The sequence below is a fragment of the Mandrillus leucophaeus genome, unplaced genomic scaffold, assembly GCF_000951045.1.
Source record: "Mandrillus leucophaeus isolate KB7577 unplaced genomic scaffold, Mleu.le_1.0 Scaffold40, whole genome shotgun sequence".
In the NCBI taxonomy this organism is placed as follows: domain Eukaryota; kingdom Metazoa; phylum Chordata; class Mammalia; order Primates; family Cercopithecidae; genus Mandrillus; species Mandrillus leucophaeus.
The window spans coordinates 6,077,156-6,097,284 of NW_012104254.1; the positions used below are offsets into that span (position 1 = coordinate 6,077,156).

A 20,129-nucleotide genomic window follows, 5' to 3' on the forward strand; every position below is an offset into this window, starting at 1 on the left:
TGTACCGTACATTGGCAACTTTGGAGATGATGCAGGTAATTATGAGCTATGTCCAATGTAGCCCATCAAATGGTACAGCCACTGTAGAAGACAGTGTGGCAGTTCCTTAAAATACTAAACAGAACTGCTATATGATTCAGCAATCCTACTTCTTAGTATATACCCCAAATAATTGAAAAGTTGGGACTTGAACAGATGAATTGACAAACAAAACGTAGAATCGACATAAAATGGAATTCTATTCAGCCTTAAAGAGGAAGGAAATTCTGGTACACGCTACAATTTGGATGAACCTTGAAAACATTAAGCTGAGTGCAACAACCCATTTACAAAAGAACAAATATTGTATGATTTCACCTATGTGAAGTCCCGAAAATAGGCAAATTCATAGAGATAAAAGAATAGTGGTTATCAAGGGCTGGAGGGAAGGAAAAATGGGGAGCTAATGTTTGATGGGCACAGAGTTTCAGTCTGGAATGTTGAAAAAAATGTTGAGATGGATAGCAGCAATGGCTGTACAACAAGGTGAATGTATTAATGAATGTACTAAATGCCACTGAATTATTTTCTCAAAAAGGCTTTAAGTGGTAAATCGTATGTTGTATATCTTTTATCACAATAAAAAATTAAAAAGTGGCCCAGTGTGGACTTAGGGGAAGGGATGATGTTGGTCTGTATGGGTGTCTAGGTCCACTACTGCTTTTGAATGCTTGCATTCTCCACAGCTCCCTCTGCTCTACCTTTAAGCCTTCATAATAAAGTAATTAAGGAATTAGGGATGGCCCTTACCAAGCGTCCTGGGCAGAGTGGTACACAGAAAGCAGTGGCCCTGCCGTTCAAGGGCTCACCATTGGAAATGCAACGCCCTGCCTCAAGCTCTTCAATGACTTCCCACTCAAAGGTCTGCATGGGCCTTACATGCTCTGAGCCCTTCTTAGCTCTCCAGCACATCTGGAAATGCTGACTCCTTCGATCTCTGTTGGCCACAGTGAGCTTGCTGTCCCTTACTGCCAATGTTACTTCCTGCTTAGAACACATTCTCCTGCTCTCTCTGCTTAGCCAGCACTCACATCTTTCAGAGCTCAGCTCAACTGTCACTTTCACAGGGAACATTTCCTTGCCTCCGATCAGATTAAATCCCCTTATTACACGCCCTTGGAAGCATTCTTTTTTTTTTTTTTTTTTTTTTTTGAGACAGAGTCTCGCTCTGTTGCCAGGCTGGAGTGCAGTGGCGCGATCTTGGCTCACTGCAACCTCTGCCTCCCAGGTCCAAGTGATTCTCCTTCCTCAGCCTCCCAAGTAGCTGGGACTACAGGCGTGCACCACCATGCCCAACTAAGTTTTGTATTTCTGGTAGAGACGGAGGTTTCACCGTATTGGCCAGAATGGTCTTGATCTCGTGACCTTGTGATCCACGCGCCTCGGCCTCCCAAAGTGCTTGGATTACAGGCGTGACGCGCTGCACCCAGCCGGCAGCATTTTTATATTTATTTGTTCAAATCATTATTTGATTAACCTCTGTCTTCTCCACTGAAGGATAAGCCCCAGGAGAACAGGGACCTTCCCTAGTTGTCCTCACCATTGAGTTCTGTGTCCACAGAGGGCCTGGCACTCAGTAAGCAGCTCAATCATTATTTTCTATGAATGAAAATGAATGAATGATTGAATAGAAAAGTGACTGACAATACCTAAATCAAAGGCTTTTTTCCAGTTTAGAAGTAAGGGATAAGGTAACTGTTCTTCTAATACCACAATTTTCAATGTAGGACAGATTAAGATTACTCTAAAGCAAGAGATGTAAGGCATTCTAGATTGACAGTAAAAGGAAAGCTATTCAAGGTAGGGGTTCATTTTGCCACACTGCATATTCCAGGCTGATTTTTTTTTTTGTTATTTGGAGCACAATTCGAAACTAAAATGACACTCTGTTTAATTTTCTCATACTGATAGTCATTGATCTGCATTCATATCTTCAGAGGAAATGCCACTGTATTCAGGAGGAGTATATTTAACCTGCGTGGCATTCAAAAATTGCCGGAAAAGCTTAGCTCCCGTACACTATGCCAATGACCTTGCTAAGTAGGTATGTTAAATACTCAAATGTACAATTTTCTACAGGCGCTTTTGGTAAAAGCATTCTTCTTTTTCACATCTTCCAGCAAACCTCATTATCCTTCTTGTGACCCTGTAGGCATCTCATTTTCTTTTGGCTTGTTTGCAACTTTTAAAGTATTAACTGCATCTCCTGCCTCAGGAAGGGTTGCTTGGCTACTACTCTACATTTTTAGAGTGTGAATTCTATTATTTTACCACTGCTACCTTCAATAATGCAGTTTAATGCATTTTCAAAGAAGCTAGAAATAATAAAAATTTCTTATCTTTATTAAGCACAATAAGTTATTCTCACATGGAAGAACAAGGGGAACATACATAGGGGAATATGTATCAATTTTGAATAATGTTGAAACTACATTAAAATAAGATCATAAGTTGGCAGTCACCATGGAATTGGGGAAAAGTGCTGCTGTACATAGGATGCTAGCTTTCAGTAAAGTAGGAATAAAGATGAGCAAAACAAGAGCAAGGATGCCCCAGGAACGGGCTCCCAGCTTCATTCATCATCTTTGTAAATTATCTAGAAAAGAAACTATAAATGATATATAAAGGAAAATATATAAAAGTGAAACCTTTGCAGCTGACATTGAGGTCTATCAGATAGTGAAATACTGAACAATAATGATTTCAAGAAAATTTATTGAGTGACCTTCTTTTATTGTCTAGTAAATCCCAGGCACTGCACTTGCCTCCAGTGGCAGGTGTAATACTGCATAAAACACCACCTCTGGTTCTGGGGACCTTGAAATTGTATATGAATGAACACAGAGAGGCGTTTGCCTGCTGTGGCATTTCTCAAAGTGGACTTTAATTGTGGGATGTTGAAAGGGATTTCAATGGGACTTCTCAGAGCCTTTAATGTGTCAGTGAATACTGGGAATCATTTCTATGAATGGGGTATATCATGCAGTGGTCCCCAACTTTATTTGAAGATAGAATCTTGGTTTTATTTTTGGCTTTGCATGTGTGTGTTTGTTTTTGGAGGGACAGTATGTGAACTTGTGAGACTAGTATAGGCTGGAACACGCTTTGGAAAATGCTGACTTATTAAAAAAATAGAGGCATGTCTGGAATTTAAAGAATTTTGGATATCTCTTCATCAAATATTTGCTAAGTACTTAAATCACTGAGAAATGGCATGAGGCCCCACACCAGGAAGCTCTAAAATCCAGTGCCCCTTCAGAGCAGCAATGCTCCTAATTGCTGAAAAGTGAACACAACAGACAAATGTCTGTCAACTGACAAATGGATAAACAAAATGTGGTATATTTATGGAATGGAATATTACATGACCATAAAAATAAATGAAGTACTGGTACAAGCTATAATATGGTCAACCTTGAAAACATTATGCTAAGTGAAAGAAAGGAACCAGACACAAAAGGCCTCATACTGTATGATTCCACTCATATGAAACATCCAGAGTAAATCTAAAGACAAAGAAAGCAGATTCGTAGTTGCCAGAGGTTGGAGGGAGAGGAGAATGAGGAGTGACTGCTAATGAGTTCAGAGTTTCTTTTAGGGATGAGGAGAATGCTCTGAAGTTAGATACTGATGATGGTTTTCTATACAACTTTGTAAATATACTAAAAATCACGGGACTCTATACTTTAAAAGAATGAATTTTATAGTGTGTGAATTTTGTGTCATTAAAAGATCGAATACCCCCACCATACCAAATGGTTATCCCTTTCATATTATAGGAATTGAGACAAACACAATCATTTCTTGTCAACAATTATATTTAGTGAAGATACTAGATGTTATTTACAGAAGATATACATACATACAATTCCTACACATTAAATGTAGTCTAATTGTGAAAACAGGAAAAAAAATGTACTTCAAAATTACATACTAAATAAAATAAATAAAAAGTAATTATTTGGCACAATATCTATTATGTAGCAAATAAATAACTCTATACCATTGATTGCATGAACTATTTACAATCTTTGAAAGTGCAAAACAATTGCTGAAAATTAAGATATTTGTAATAACATTTAAGTCCAGAAAATATGTTTTCATCAGGTACAATAAATTTGTAGCCAATAGTAAAGGTTTTTAATGCCCAGGAAAATATTTCAATTTTGAAAAATGTTTTGTGCATATTGTGCTCTTCTGAAATATTATTTTCTACTTTAACGCTGGCAAATTTAAGAACCTTGACATTTCTTAGTGGAATTCTTATGTATATAATCCTGATTTGTAAGTTTTGAAAAGTTACATTGTAAACATAAATATTATTCAGAAATTACAGACCAGTCCTCCCTAAATTACATAACCAGCCATAATGTTTCATAATAATGTGGTCAGGCTCTATTCCTTCAGAGGTAAGATGATGAAGATGGAAGAATACAATCTATAATTTGGAGTTCTATAGATTCCTCAACACCTTCCCCAAACCCCATGCTCCAAATCAAGATGTTGAGTTAAAATTTTATCCACATCTATCCCATTTGTAGCACATCTCATCCCATAAACACTCTTAGAAACAAATGTCAGGGGCTTGCTAGTTCTCTTGACAAGGGTATTTCTACCAAACTCTTCACGAGGGCCTTATTCAACACTTCAGCAGAGAAGATGGCACAAGTGGAAATGAAACAAGGTAACCACAAACTGGGGATTCCTAAGCTAGAGTGTGTAAGCTTTAGGCAAGTCAAATAATTCCTTCTCTTGCCAGGTAGCTGGTAAGCTGAATGCAGCCCTGAGGTGTCTCAGGATGTGTTTTTGCTTGTTTTGTGGAATTCTCTAGTGGCAATACAGTCAGTAGTAGCATAAATGGCATTTTTGAAAGATTGTGGACTGGAGACAAACTGTTGCTCTGGGCATTTGAAATGTCTATGGTCGACGAGGCTCTAATCTGTGTGACATCTGTGATAAAGTTCTCTGGTTGTCAATCACATTTAATTGCCGTACATAACTCCGGACATCCTGATGGTTCTTATTAGCTTGAGCTGCATCAGGATCTGTTGAAAGAGGAAAGGGCAGAATTGGCATTGTGTAATATATGTATATAAGATACAGTCTTACTTCTCCAATTATTTATTACATTTATCATAGGTTCCTGGGTTCCCTCAAGACCTTTCAACACACCACAATCATTGAAGCGTTTCCGCTTGGTGGTTCCATCTCCTTCTTCCTACCCTCCAATTTTTTTTTCTTCCCTGAAATCACCTCTTTTGATCATTCTCCTTTGAATTGCACGTTGTAAAAAAAAATGGCACCAAATTAAAAGGGAAGCATCTGTCTGATAGCCCCTGGGTATAGATTAAAATTGTTTCCCTTTCCAGAGGTCTCTGTGTCTCACACTTTGTGTCTCTGCCTCCTTTGATCCAGATGAAGACTAACGTCAAAAGACACAGTTTTCATTAGCCTCTCACAAAAGTGCTTAACATCTGGGCCAAACTGAAGCAAACCAGTGAGACTACAGAGTCCTGACTCCCCTCTTTACTTGCACACAGTATACAGCATTACTATACAGATTGTATGTTCTTAGAGGCTGTCCATATGCAGAAAAAAAACCCAACTCACAGGCTGAAGTTATGACTTCTGCTAGATCTTTGATTCTTTGATGCTATTTGCTCTGAAAACTCAGCTACCATTCTATTCTGATGCACATTTCAAGCATGTGAGCAACTGAGGTTAACTGATTTCATGAAGATCAGGGCTGAATGATGAGCAAAAGCACTTAAGCCCTCACAGGGAACATACATGAATGAGGAAAGCTAGACTGGAAGGTGGTGAACTGGAAACACAGGTCCCTCCGGAAGTGATGACCTGGCTTTTGCATGTTGCTGCCACGGGGGAATCTGTGTCTAGAGTTGCCAGATCTTCCTTTTTTTTTTTTGTTAAGAAATGGGAAACATGGATTTCTTCTTTGTGAATTCTCCCGATTTTAAAATGTGACATTATTTCAAAATAAAAGGGGGAAAAAATGCTCTCTTTAGACCCAGCACCTCTGTGGGCCACCTCCATTTCATGCCTCACTGGGTAGGGCCTCTGGTCTAAGGGGATACCCGGAGTGGCAGAGCCAGACCCTGGCTCTTGACCAGGTTTCTTTCCACCACAGTACACTGCCTTCTGTAGTCTGGTTGCTCCTGCTAGATCCACACAGCACTCCCAGAGACAATTAGAATGCCATCTGCACAAGGGGTGAAGGGGAGTGCTGCAAGGTCTGAACACAGAAAAGCAGAAAGAAGACATACATGCCCCTGCCCCCTGTGAGAAGAAACTCATCGGTATAATTATCACATAGAAATAATACCACAGCGAACCGCAGAGCACATTGTGTTTAATTTCCTCCACTTCTCACTGGCAGTGTACTCTACATGTACAATATACTGTAATTACATTGTACACATTCCCACAGTGTTTGTGAATCTATTCCTATAGCTTTATCTATAGATTGTTGACTTCAGAGCTGAGCAGCTGTTGTTTACCAGACGTTACTGATAACTTCAACAAACGCCATGGAGTTTTTCTTTTTAAATAAATGTTCCCCTTGGCTTCTCTAGGAGGAGACATAGGAGAATGCAAGATTTACTTGCAAAGAGGCTCATAGAACAAAGTACATTATTTTGTGGTCCTTGAACCTCACTGAAAACCTTCTTACGGCTAGAAACCCCCCCGGGCACACAACATTTGGCATATAATTTCAGGGCCCCCTTGATCCCTGCTATGGAAAGTCCATGGATCTGGGATCATAAACTCCGGTTGTAAATGGTGTCACTTATCTATTCTTGTTTTCACTTGTACAACTGCTTCATGATCATATCTTTAAACACAAAGTAAATTAATGATGAAAACATATGAGACACTTTATTTCTGGCTGAATCCACATAAGAATAGTTGATGATGTACAAGACTATTCACATTTTGGAAGTCAGAGAAGGCACAATCATTTGAATCAGTTGCTCCCCAAATCAAGATTATTTTTCTTAAATTTTTCCTCCCTATTCATTAAAAAATGAATATTTAGTAGTTCTGGTGCCCCATGTTAGCAAACCTAGCCGTGAGCCAGTCCTGCACTAGGAAGAGCAAACAACTCTGACTAATAAAACAAGAGCATTGTAGTCTCTCAGCACCGGGTTTATTGGGGGAGATGGTACTGGCGGCCTCAGATTCATGTCTGTGTCATAGTGTCATACTGAGTTAATGAGACAAATTTCCTCAAGTGACTCACACAATGAGCTTAGCAAAAATGTTTAGTGTTCACCTTCTCATTTCCACACCAGATTGAGGGAGCCAAAGCTCCATCCCCACCACCAAAGTCCCAGCCCAGAAGAAACAGTAGCACTGGTCTAGTATGATCATCCAGTGCTATGATGCAACTTAACTCCCAACAGACTAAAATTGTTATTTATTATTAGTAATCTTTTTATATTAAAGTATTATACCAGTTCTTGTGATACATGTTCAGATTTTAAAAGAGCACCTCAAATTCATGTGGGAATACTAGAAATATAATATGAAATCCTGTTATAGGACCTTTTACGAATGTGCTATAAACATTAATGCATTCTTGCAATACCCTGAAAGACAATAAATATTATCTTTCCTAGTTTATAAATGACTGAACTGAGTCATCAACGGCTGATGTGAGTTTCTCAACATGGAGCAATGAGTCATAAAGAGAGTTGGTTTGAGGCAGGATTTGTTGGCAGTCGTGCTTGAGTTGTCTCCAGTCACACTGGATACAGCAAATGAATTCTCTTTAAATTCATTCACAAAATAATATTCCTATGGTTATTTTCTAGTTTCACAACACTGTAAATATGTTCTAGTTTAAAACAGCAAAAAACATCTTTACACTCAAGGCCCCTATCTCATGGAATTCATGGTCCAAAGTGTCTCTGACACAGTCAGATAGTTCCCAGGCTCCGAGGGTGTCTCAATGGCCTCATTAAGAAGACCTTAATCACCAACATCGACAGAGGTGGCAGCACTTAACTTACTGAAGGGTTGGCTCCTGTAGTATCTCACTGTTCTGGCCGTATTTGCAATCATGCGCTAAAAGGAATATAGAAAAAAGAAAGATAGAAATTCAAGTAAGCGTAGAGTACAATCCAAAAAGGAAAACAAACCATTATTGATTTCTGCAATACTTGATACCATGAGAAATGACATGTTCTGAGATGTTGACTATTTGAAGGCAACTAATTGATGCAGAACTTGTTTAATTATGTCAAAGGGGCACCCACTTACATACAAGGCATTTTCAGGTAAGGAATATTAATGGCGTAACTGTCATAATTGTTGGCATGTTCCCCATGATGTAAAAAGCATCTATTGGCCGGGCGTGATGGCTTACGCCTGTAATCCCAGCACTTTGGGAGGCCGAGGCGGGTGGATCACGAGGTCAGAGATCGAGACCATCCTGGCTAACACGGTGAAACCCCGTCTCTACTAAAAATACAAAACCAAAATTAGCCGGGTGTGGTGGCGGGTGCCTGTAGTCCCAGCTACTCAGGAGGCTGAGGCAGGAGAATGGCGTGAACCCGGGACGTGGAGCTTGCAGTGAGCCGAGATCCAGCCACTGCACTCCAGCCTGGGTGAAACAGTGAGACTCCGTCTCAAAAAAAAAAAAAGCATCTATCATGCCTGAGACTGTACATTAATGCTTTTTCACCATCCTTTCTTGAGGTTGCCACGAATTTGTAAGAGAATCTGTAACTATCCTAGATTTGGAGAAGGGTTAGTTTGTCAAGTTCCTCACAGTAAATAAGACTCACTAATGAGGTATGAGATTATATTGACTGAACAGCAAGTCAAAATATTCTACCTTTACACTTTTGCTACACATTCTGTATTACCGACCTCTCTAATCTTCCAGCCAAAGTTTGTATTTTAATGTTAATCCTAATGATTTGATTCCCTTCTTTCTTCCTTTCTGATTATAACACTAACATACAAGCATCTTAGAAATTCAGAAAATACAGAAAATGTTAAGAGCAAAGTAAAAATCACTTAGAATATTACTTCAGAGTAATCTTGTTAATATTTCAGTATATAGCCTTCTTATATTTAAAAATATAAAAAAACATATTTTTTCAAAAATTTGAATTCCTATAGTACATATATATTTCATTTTGATTTGAAATTTTTCACATTGCATTGTGACTATTTTCCATGCCATTTGCATTTTAAAACATTTTTTTAAAAGCATGTATTCAACCAAATGGACAGATTGTAATTTATTTGACCTTTTAAAATGTTGTCACTAAGTGATCATCTTAATTTCTTTGTAAAGTTTTGGTTGCAATAAAGACTTAAATGGGAATCTTTTGTGCTGGGCTCAATTAAAAACAAAAGAAAAGAGAAAAGAAAATGGATAGAAACAGAGACTCCCGTCCCCTGGGGAAAAACACTGATGAGGCCGAAGCTCCATTTCTTAGCCAGACTCTCATGGTATTTGAACAGTAGCTGGCACTCCTGTCACTATGTATGTTTCAGGACACCTTCCTGCTCAAGCTCTAAAGGGGGTCCCGTAGAGATAACAGATTAATTACAACACTAGCAGAAAACGGATAAGGCTCCATCCAGGGAAAGAGACTCCCCGATCTCTGAGCAGCTAGGTAATTCCAGTCGTCCCTTTCTTCTCTTGCGGACCCTTGGCTTGCCAAAGTATAAGAAAATGACCTTGAGAAAGCTTACATAGCGTTAAAAAAAATCATAGATGAGTCAAGGTCTTACAAATATATTATCTGTGAGCATCATAATACCTCACTGAATACTACTGCTTTGAGGACTCCAGCAAGCCTGAAGTGACATGTGCCCGCATCGGATAATTTCGCTCACAAACAGGCAACTGGAAAAGTTAGAACTTCACTTCATCAAAGATCCTAAAAACTGACACATCCATCTGTTGATCAGCATGAGAAACATATCACAAATCCCTCCCAGAAAATGTAACGTACAATGTATAATTAGCCCTTGATATATGGAGCCTTGAAATAAATGGTAACTATGATAACTTCTCTGCTAATTTACTTTTAAGTTGTTTTTTCCCTTCTCTAAAGGCTTTGCATCCGAAGGGCACAAGTATATTCCATGTAGAATTATTGTAATTCTTCAGATATTGAATGGAGTGTAATTACCGAAAACCCTGGGAAATGCAGCCAGTACGCCCCTCTGAAGAATAATAAAACAATTAGCAGGGGTCAGAAACCTCTTCCTATACCATTTTGTAGGGAGTAATTGTTCTGCTTTTTAGTTTTGAAAGCTAAAACATTTCATTCTGACTTTGGTTTTATGCTACTCTTTACAGCTATACTCTGAGGCTTCATAATTTTTAGCTCATTATGTAGTTAAAATGTGAGAACAATTGTTTAAATCAGTAATTTCCAGCCCTGAAGTTCATTCTACCTTTCTAAATCTTTGATTAATTTTAACAATGGTTTTAATTTTGACGTATCCTTTTTAATTGTTCTCAGATAACTTCAGTTTAACTTTGAAATCCAAATCTGGCTTTACAACAAGGTCCATTCTTTTCCTTTGTGAGGTCGAGATAATAATGTTTAATGGTGTGAACCCACAGTTATGACGTGTGAATCCAACTAGCATTGCTGGTCAATGCATAGTTACAAATGCTTTCACAAGGCCAAAGAAGGGTTAACTTAATATTTTAACTTCACCTTCTTTTGCACCCATTAACACATGTAATATTAAGCAGTTACTGACAACTACATCCAACTACAAGGCATTCTCCTGGGTTGCTGAAAGAGACTTCAGGAGTCACCTCCTTGAACCATCTCCAGAGCGCACAGTGCTTTTTCCACAGCCTGCCTATAAACAGTGGCTCTCCCGCTGTTTGAATGCATCCCAGCAATGAGTAACGCATTACCTCCAACACTAGCCTCCTTCATTGTTAGACATCTCTGATTATTAAAACTTGTCACTGTGAGTTAAGGTCTTTCTCCCCTTACTTTTCACTCATTTATCCTTGGAGCTCATAATGCATTTGTGTAAGACTCCCACCGGCACCATGACAGTTTACTAATGCCATGGCAATGACCTAACAACAAACACGTTTAATTTCTTTTTAACAGGACAAGTCTTCAAATACTTGAATATAACTGTTATGGATATCCTTGCACCCCCAGATCTTTTCTTGTTCAGCCTAAATATTCTCAATTTCTTCAACAATTCTTCATAAGATAGTTTTGGTTCTCTTCTGAACAGTCTCTGGTACGGTGCCCTAGACTAAACAAATTGTAAAGCGCAGAGAAATTATGATCTTCCTTCTTTCCTTGATCTAGATGGTGCTATACTGGGCCTACAGTAAAAAAAAAAAAAAAAAAAAAAAAAAAAAGGCATGCCACTGACATCTGTTGAAGTAATCGTGATTTAAACCTCAGCCTCCTTCACGGAGCTGCTGTGTGGATGCAGCTTTCTGCTCTGTGATGTACAGTTGATTTCCTGGACCAGAGTGGAGGATTTTAAAAACTAAAACCATCTAGTTAGAGTCTATCTTTCCACACACAACAGCCCATGTTATTTTTGATGGCAGACAGCTGTTTATTCCCTGGTGCTCGCCGTCCAGCCTGGCAGAAACAAAGGTTAAAGAGATACAGGCTGCATTATCCAACTGCTGCAGCGGGGGCGAAACAGAACATCACATCCTATGCTTCGCCGTCCGCCAGAGCAGGTTGGCCTGCCTGGAGCTGGCCAGGCAACTTTCTATAATGCCAGGCTGGGGGGTGGGGGGCGGGAATGTCTGATTACTCCAAAGCACAGATTCTCATCTTTTTTTCCCTGGTAGCCAGCCTGAGGTTTACAACACATTCCCATGAGCAAATAGCTAATGAAGACAGCAATTGGTAATTTGGGAGTGAATGTGGCGCGAACATGCCCCACATTAGAGCACCTCCTTTAGAAGGCGCTCCAGATCCGTGCAGGTGGACAAATTCAACCCGCCGTCGCCACACTGAAACTGATGTTTCTTGGGACTAATCCTAAGTACAGGCCTTCGGAGCTTATGTGCAAAAATGAATGTGTTCCTACAGTTCATGGCCTACAGGGCTTACAGATGGGTCCAGCTGAAAGCTGATGAATTCCCCTCAGGACATGCACTTGAGGAGGGAAATGCAGAAAGGAGAAATGAGGTGGCAAGTGAAGAACTCCGTGACTATGTCACGCGGCTATTTTTCTTTAGAGCTGAGAAGAGAGGGGCACAGAAGCAGATGTCCTTCCTGGGGCCTGTGTTGCAGAGTGGAGGTAGAACATCAGCAGGATTTGTTTTCCCAGCCTTGGTCACCACCTTGCTGATGTAGCAAAGAAACCAGCCCAAACCAGCTAGGACTAGGAATTATAATGTATTTGCATAAGACAACACCCCCCCTCCGCCACCCTTCCCCCCACCCCGCCCCTGGTGCTGTGACAGTTTACAAATGCCACCGCAATGACTGGGAAGCTACCTTAGATGGTTCCAGGAACTTCTGGCCCCTTTTCCAGAAAGTTTGTGAAAAACCTGCTCCTTAGTTAGCATATAAGTAGAGTAGGTATAAATAGAGCCGGCCAGCACTCTGTGAGTGCTATCTGTGCCACCCTGCCTATGAGACAGCACTGCTCGGTCTATGGAGCAGCTGTTTTACTGTACACTGTTCCTCTCATGAACTTGCTTCTTTCATTGTCAGCTCGCTCTTAAATTCCTTCCTTAGGAAAGCCAAGCACTCTCCCCAGCTGAACCCCAATTTAGGGGTCAGCCTGCATCAGAGTGACCAGTACAAAGACATCATCCAAAGGAAGGGGTGACCACTGTGTGTGCTTCGGCCTGGCACAAGCCAGAGGCTCTGAGGCCAGTGTCCCAAACACAAATTTCTCTCAAGCTCAGATGCAGGGAATTTCCCTTGAGTCTGCTAAGGTGTCAGAGGTACCATGTTCTCAGACTGGGCCTTTGCAGCCTGGCTTTCGGCAGGCGTCACCCTTCTGTGGCATCCTCCCCTGAGAAGCAGGCCAGCTAAGTTCCACTATCACTCCTATAAAGACATGACATAGCCTACCAGGACCTTGTGGCTGCCTCTACCTTCCTGGCCAGCTCGCACTGACTCTTGTGCCGTAGTCCAAGTTCCCCCTTTGCTCTCCCATTGTGGAAGAGGAGAAGGTTTTATTCTTCAAGTTCGGACCAGCAGGCCCTCCAGGCCACGCCACCTCACTGGTGCCACTCTAGGACCTCCCGCTCCCAGACAGCAGCCACAATAGCCTCCCTCTTGGCCTATTATTCTGCCTCTGCTCAGATCGCTCAAGAAGCGGCTCCTCACTGAAAGGCCTCTTCTAAATGCCTGCCCTCAACAGTTTTAATCTTTCCTTCTGTAGCCCCTTAAGATCTTTACCATCCTTGCTCTTAATGTTTGCCAGATTGCTTTTTCTTACATTTCTGTCTCTACCGATTTGATTCTGTCTCCAGACCTATGTCTATCAAATATAGGATCTCTTTGCTTAGCATGTGTAAAACCACATTTACACCACTTGATTATTTCACTCAGACCTCCACATATTTGGGACAAGAATCTTTTTCACAAGATTCAGAAATACAGTGTCTCACCTAACAGAGATTGTGCCTGTGATAGCAACCAAATGGAAGGGCACAGCGAGGACCAGAGATAAAAGGGAACTGAAGCTGAACCAGCCTGTCTGCATCATTGAGGAGGAGCTCTGAGTCCTGTCTCCTTACAGATCTTTAATATCCAAGAGGTGTGTGACATGCAGATACACATGTGTAACACATGCATGATGCTCACGGTATGTGGTCCATATGATGACCACGGAAGAAGGCAGTTCAGGTGCCTGTCCAGGCACATGTAGAGCATGTGTACCTCTATATACTCAGGGAGGGACACTGGAGGACAGACACAGCACCACAGGGAGGATGGGGGACAGAAAAATGTCTGGTTAGGAACAAAGGCTAAGGCAAAGTCATCTTTTGCAATGTCTCAGTTATGCAAAACGCTTTGGGACATTTTAGTTAATCCAATTTTCTTTTTCTTTTTCTTTTTGAGATGGAGTCTCACTCTATTGCCCAGGTTGGAGTACAGTGGCACGATCTCGGCTCACTGCAACCTCTGTTGCCTGGGTTCAAGCAATTCTCCTGCCTCAGCCTCCTGAATAGCTGGGATTACAGGCGCCCACCACCACGCCCAGCTAATTTTTGTATTTTTAGTAGAGATGGGGTTTTACCATCTTGGCCAGGCTGGTCTTGAACTCCTGACCTCAAGATCCACCCGCCTCAGCCTCCCAAAGTGCTGGGATTACAGGCGTGAGCCACTGTGCCCAGCCGGTTAATCCAATTTTCTAATAAAATAGAAAACACTTTTGGATTTATTACATAAAATCTTTGAAAAATGCTTTCGTGCACTAAGCCCAACACTGAAACATTAACATTTTATTCTTTTATTCAACAAGTACTTCTTGCATACTTATGATGTACCAGACATTTTTATGGGTGCTGGGGAAATAATGTGCCAGATATTTTTATGGTGCTGGAGAAATATCAGTGGACAAAACAGATACCTGGGCCAGGGCACTTGCATTCTGGTGGGGAAGACACTGAAGAGGCAGGAAGATATCTCAGGCTGTGAAACCCCTATTAAGGCAAGGCTGTGTTGGAGAGTGCTGGGTGTGGCGGAACGGTGTTCAAGGACAGACACAGCAGCACAGGGAGGAGGGGAGATCAAGGAAGATGTGTGATCTTCTTCCCTTCCTACAAGGGTGGTCAGGGAAGACTATCTGGAGGAGGGGACCTGTGAGCTGAGGCCTGACTGATGAGAAGCCAGACAGCAGACAACTGGGGGAAGACAATTTCAGGCAAAGGTAATAGCCAGTGCAAAAACCCTGAGGCCGAAAGGAGAAGGCAGCAGGCCGGTCTCACTAATGTGGACTGGACACGGAAAAGACAAAGTGTGAGACGAGGCTGGACAGGTGCTTAGGGCTAGTCTAGATCTTCTGATATTAAGTCACTGCATATAATGTGGTTTTATTTTCCATTGATAAAACTGCATGAAGTTTTCTTTCCTGCATTTTGCTTTCTGACAGCTCTTTTATTACTATTGTGACCTAGTTTTTATATCTTTTGTGGATTTTTAATATTTCATGTGTTTATGTTTTCTCTTCCCAACTGCAGGTAATCTCCTAAAGGCCCAGGGTTACTTTCTAGATGTTTATATTTCTTAGTAAATTCTTTTGCCTGGACACTACACACATGTTACGTTGCTTTGAAGCATATCCGTTGGAAATCTGCATTTAACCTGGCCTGTGAAATCTATACAAAGATGTAAACTCTCAAAGTACTCCCATAGATTTATTTTGTGTTGGAGAGGTCTGGGAATAGGGTGGATTTGAACACATAGGTTTTTACTTAGAGATTCTTTTTTCCCATAGATTGAGGTAACAAGTGAAATGCTCTCTCCGTGAATCTTATAATAATATTATTGGTGATAGAAAACATATTGTTGCTAATTATGTAATGACATGCTTAGTGATACAAAAATAAAAGGATTCAAAACATTTCTCTTCCTTAATGAATTAGCTTCTGTAATGTTTACAGAAGTATAGAAGTTTGCCCCATGCTTCTCATTCCAAATAAAATGACTACCTTAAAAATCATGTATATAAATAAATATACCTAAATATGGGTATGTCTGAAATAGAACCAATCTCCTATCAGCATGCTTTATGCAGCCTGGGATAGTGGCAGGCGGCCAGCATATTATCCTCTAATCCATTGCTAGTCTATCTCCTAAATGTTATAAATATTCATGTATGCCATAGAAAGCTAGGAAGGGCTTTATTCAAACATTTTTTTGAATATTCCTTTATGTTCCCCCCAAATAAAAGAATGTCTGTTTGATTTTTTTTGGCATAAGGATCAGGGTGTGAATTCTCTTTTGTTCATACCCATAAATCCTGAAAACCAATAAGCAACAAATTCTCTAATCCTTATTTCATACCTCAAGGGGGAAGATGTAGGAGATTGGTTCTATTTCAGAGAAATGTTTTGAATGAAGATGTACAAAATAAAAACACTTAGAGTTGGCATGGTGGTTTGCTGTGACTGTACAATGCTGCCACCAAGAAAATGTATCTGTGTTCCTAGCTACCCTGGTGACCTCTGCCCCTGGCAGGGGCTCCCTCTGGGGACCCAGCCCACCAGCCCCACAGAGGCTGCCAGCTGTGCTCAGCACCTGGGCCTTGATGATGGATGACTGGGAAGTGGCACTGGCATCAACCTGAAAAGGAAGATGTAGCCTTTCCCAAGACCCACAGTAATAACAGTAGCCACTGATGGTAGTGGTGGTGATATGGGGGTAGGGTGTGTTAGTTTATGGGGAGAAAATTTTGGAAACCTGGCAACATGCACCTTGCTTAGAAAACATAATCAAATCATTCTGAAATTTCATTTCATTTTCTAGTAACATCTAATTTATGGAAGGACAATTCTTTTTTTTTTTTTTTTTTTGAGATGGAGTCTCACTCTTCTCATTCAGGCTGGAGTGCAGTGGCGGGATCTCGGCTCACTGCAACCTCTGCCTCCCAGGTTCAAGTGACTCTTCTACCTCAGCCTCCCAAGTAGCTGTGATTACAGGTGCCCATCAACACACCTGGCTAATTTTTGTATTTTTAGAGAGATGGGGTTTCACCATGTTGGCCAGGCTGGTCTTGAACTCCTGACCTCAGGCGATCTGCCCACCTCAGCCTCCCAAAGTGCTGGGATTACAGGTATAAGCCACCACACCCAGTTGGAAGGCCAATTCTAAAACCAAACTTTCTTATGGTAGAATTTCTCAAATGAGGTAAAATGTATCATGTTGCTAGAACAGAGAACTAACAGTACTCTTTTGATATCCTTTCTTCCCTTCTCTTTCATATGAATAAAACCCCTTAACTTTCAGTGGGATACATGAATACTTCCAATAAGGGCTTCATGATTTAGCCTTCCTTTCATGGGACTAGGTTTCTGGGAAATAAAATATGAGTCAAGTGGTGAGTGTAACTTCTTCCCTATCTTTAAAAGGGATGAAACATGCCTTCACCTTCTCCTTTCCCTTTCCCTGTGGTTGGAATGTGGAGGTTCAGGTCGCCATCTTGAACCAAGTGGATGTAAAACTGGCGAGAGAGAAGCCTGGAACCTCGATTGCATCCTGTAGCAGGGCTACCATACCCGCTTGAACTTTTAAGTGAGAAAGAAATAAGTGATCTTGCTTATGCCATCATTAATTTAGGTTTCCATTAATACAGGTGAACTGCTTGCTACCTTAGCTATTCATTGCTTTTCAGCGAAAGTGGACTCTGAGAGAGTAAGATGGGAAAGATCTCTTTCCTTAGTGCTAGGCATGGAGGAATCCACTGCTCTGGGTATGAAGTGCAGAAATAGGGAGAGGAATGGCACTCTTCTAGTATCTACTGAATGTGACCTTGACTTTTCCTTGCAGGTTATGGATGGGACACCAAGATCTCAAAACCTAGATGAAACAACTTTCATTTACCCTGACAGATGGCTGGCTTTGCATACCTTGCTGTTCTTATTTGTTCAGTTTAGTTAACTTTAGCCATCAAAACTTCTTTAAAATTTTTTAAAAAAATTTTATTTTACATTCCGGGATACATGTGCAGAATGTGCAGCTTTGTTATGTAGGTATACATGTGTCATTGTGGTTTGCTGCCGCCATCAACCAGTCTAGGTTTTAAGCCCTGCATGCACTAGGTATTTGCCCTAATGCTCTCCCTCCTCTTGCTCCCCAACCCCCAACAGGCCCTGGTGTATGTTTTTCCCTTCCCTGTGTCCATGTTTTCTCATTGTTCAACTCCCACTTATGAGTGAGAACATGCGGTGTTTGGTTTTCTGTTCCTCTGTTAGTTTGCTGAGAATGATGGCCATCAAAACTTCTAAAGCTCAGTCAACTCTTTAGGAAACTCTGACTTCTACATCTCTGTGCACGTGTATATTTTATAGTTAAATAGTTGGCTTAGCTATTCCTCAGTTTGCATTTCTGCATAAGTAATCCAGAAGTTTCTTTACCCATTTGCCAAGTCTTCCATTTCTGGAAAACAGACTTTCTTTCTGGTAAGTCAGAGGAATTGTTTAATTATCCATACTAACAAGTAAGCAAAGAATGGTGTTTACTTTGATCAAACAATTATTACATTGACACAGGAATAAGATGTTCATACCCTGCCTTTGGTGTGAGGGGTGGGAAGGAAGACTGCTGGGGAAATATTTGCTGTCTAGTGTAAAGTGTCTTTGAGGAGTGTGCACTCATGTGTTATTTCATAAGAAGCTTAAGACACAGTGCCCAGCAATAGCTGCATTTGGCCAGACTGAGCTTTGCAATAAGTGCATTCCCCTGGCTGAATGCTGCAGATCCTTGCAGGATGACTGCAGGGTGTTTCAGATTCTCCTGGAGTCACACGTGCCAGCTTGATTTCAAGAAACAACTAGAATAACAGTTATCTGATAAGAAGTCTATAGCACTTTATGGCTTACATAATCCAGAGCTAGATGGGCCGGGCATGATTCCCATTTTCTGTTGGGGGCACTGACTCACAGAGAAGTTAAGGGACAGCTATAAAGTGATGGAACTGTGTACTGAACCTCATGTCTCCCAGACTCCAGGTCCTTGGTTTTCCCACAGCGCCACATTCACACTGCAGTTCATGTCCGGGCAAATGCTCACCCAGAGAGCAATAAAGCACTCCAACACTCCAGCCACCAGGTTGCAGCCAAAGGATTCAGAAGACAATGATCATTCCATTAGCATGCACTATGCAGTTAAAGAAAGGTGTTGGCATGATCTGCTTTATTGCTTCACAGAAGATAAGAAAATAAACTGCAAAGTAACTTAAGCCAGGTAACCCTGCTTTCCCCCGCTCCCCCCCACCCCGTTAGGAGTAAGGACTAGGAGGAGGGTGGCTAGAAAATACTGAATATGTGCCAGTTCCACGTCTGTTGTAAAAAAAATTTTCTAGGCCAGGCACAGTGGCTGATGCCTGTAATCCCAGCACTTAGGGAGGCTGAGGCAGGAAGAGCGCTTGAGCCCAGGAGTTTGAGGCTATAGTGAGCTATGATCACAACACTGCACTTTAGCCAGGGAGACAATGAGAGACCCTGTCTCCAACAATAAATAAATGTATAAAAGTATTAAAAATAAGATTAAAAAAATTTTTTTTATTATAAAGATTATCATGTTCCTTCTCTGAACTTGAGCGAACTTTATTGGGATAAGCAATACACATTGAGATTAATCCTCCACAATAAAGGCGTAGAGTTGCCTTTTACCTACAGGCACTAAAGTCAGGCTTGGCAGACAAACCTTTCAAAGGCATCCTGGGGCAGTCTAGCTCCGCAAACCTTATAGCAAAACAACAACGTGGAAGTCACTCAGGAACATTTGTGCATTTCAGCAACAGGCTGCCAAGGAAGAAACACACGGCATAAAAGCCAGCTGCTGCTGTGAACTACAACGCAAATACTATTCAGTTTCACAAAAGAGAACTGACAGAATAGAACAGGTAGCCAATTTGAACCAAATATTTCAAAACTCCTTTATGTGTAACTACCTTTTTAACAGGGCAGCATATATGGAAATTATTTCCTTTATTAGAACAAATGCAAATTTTATTTTAAAAACACATTGTGGTTAAGGTTATAATACCGCACATACCATTTTTTCAAAGTTTACTAGATTGTCAATGAACGTCTTGTTCCCCTCATGAGTAAATGTCATATCTGTAAAGAAATAAAAGCCACATTCTAATCACTAATGGAAATATGTCATACTAAGAAAGCACAATAGCACCATTAGATTATGCTGGCAGATTTGCATAACACTACAGCTGAAAAAAGCTGACAATAGTTCCTTTAATGCTAGGTGTTTAACTTTCTAAATCACTTCACCTGAGATTAGTAAAATTTTTAAACTAATCTTCTGTTTCACTAACGAGTTTTCCAAATCGTGGATCCCTGCTCCTCCAGTCATCTTTCCAACCCTTTCCGAAAAGTCAGGGCTAAGAGGAGATGA

The 20,129-nt window shown here is 40.8% G+C and overlaps 1 protein-coding gene across 6 annotated transcripts in view; it reads right to left on the reverse strand.

The window, feature by feature from the left end:
* Window positions 1-3,839: 3,839 nt before the first annotated feature.
* The window catches only part of RAPGEF4 (Rap guanine nucleotide exchange factor (GEF) 4), a 308,011-nt gene continuing 291,721 nt past the window's right edge, over window positions 3,840-20,129 (reverse strand). For all 6 annotated transcript variants that reach the window (XM_011991906.1, XM_011991905.1, XM_011991909.1 and 3 more), the window contains 3 exons: window positions 19,773-19,837; window positions 8,073-8,127; window positions 3,840-5,084 (listed from right to left, as the gene is read on the reverse strand). In XM_011991906.1, the coding sequence (XP_011847296.1) occupies window positions 4,957-5,084; window positions 8,073-8,127; window positions 19,773-19,837 (248 nt within the window). In that variant the 3' untranslated portion in view covers window positions 3,840-4,956. The remainder of the gene's footprint in view (window positions 5,085-8,072; window positions 8,128-19,772; window positions 19,838-20,129) is intronic.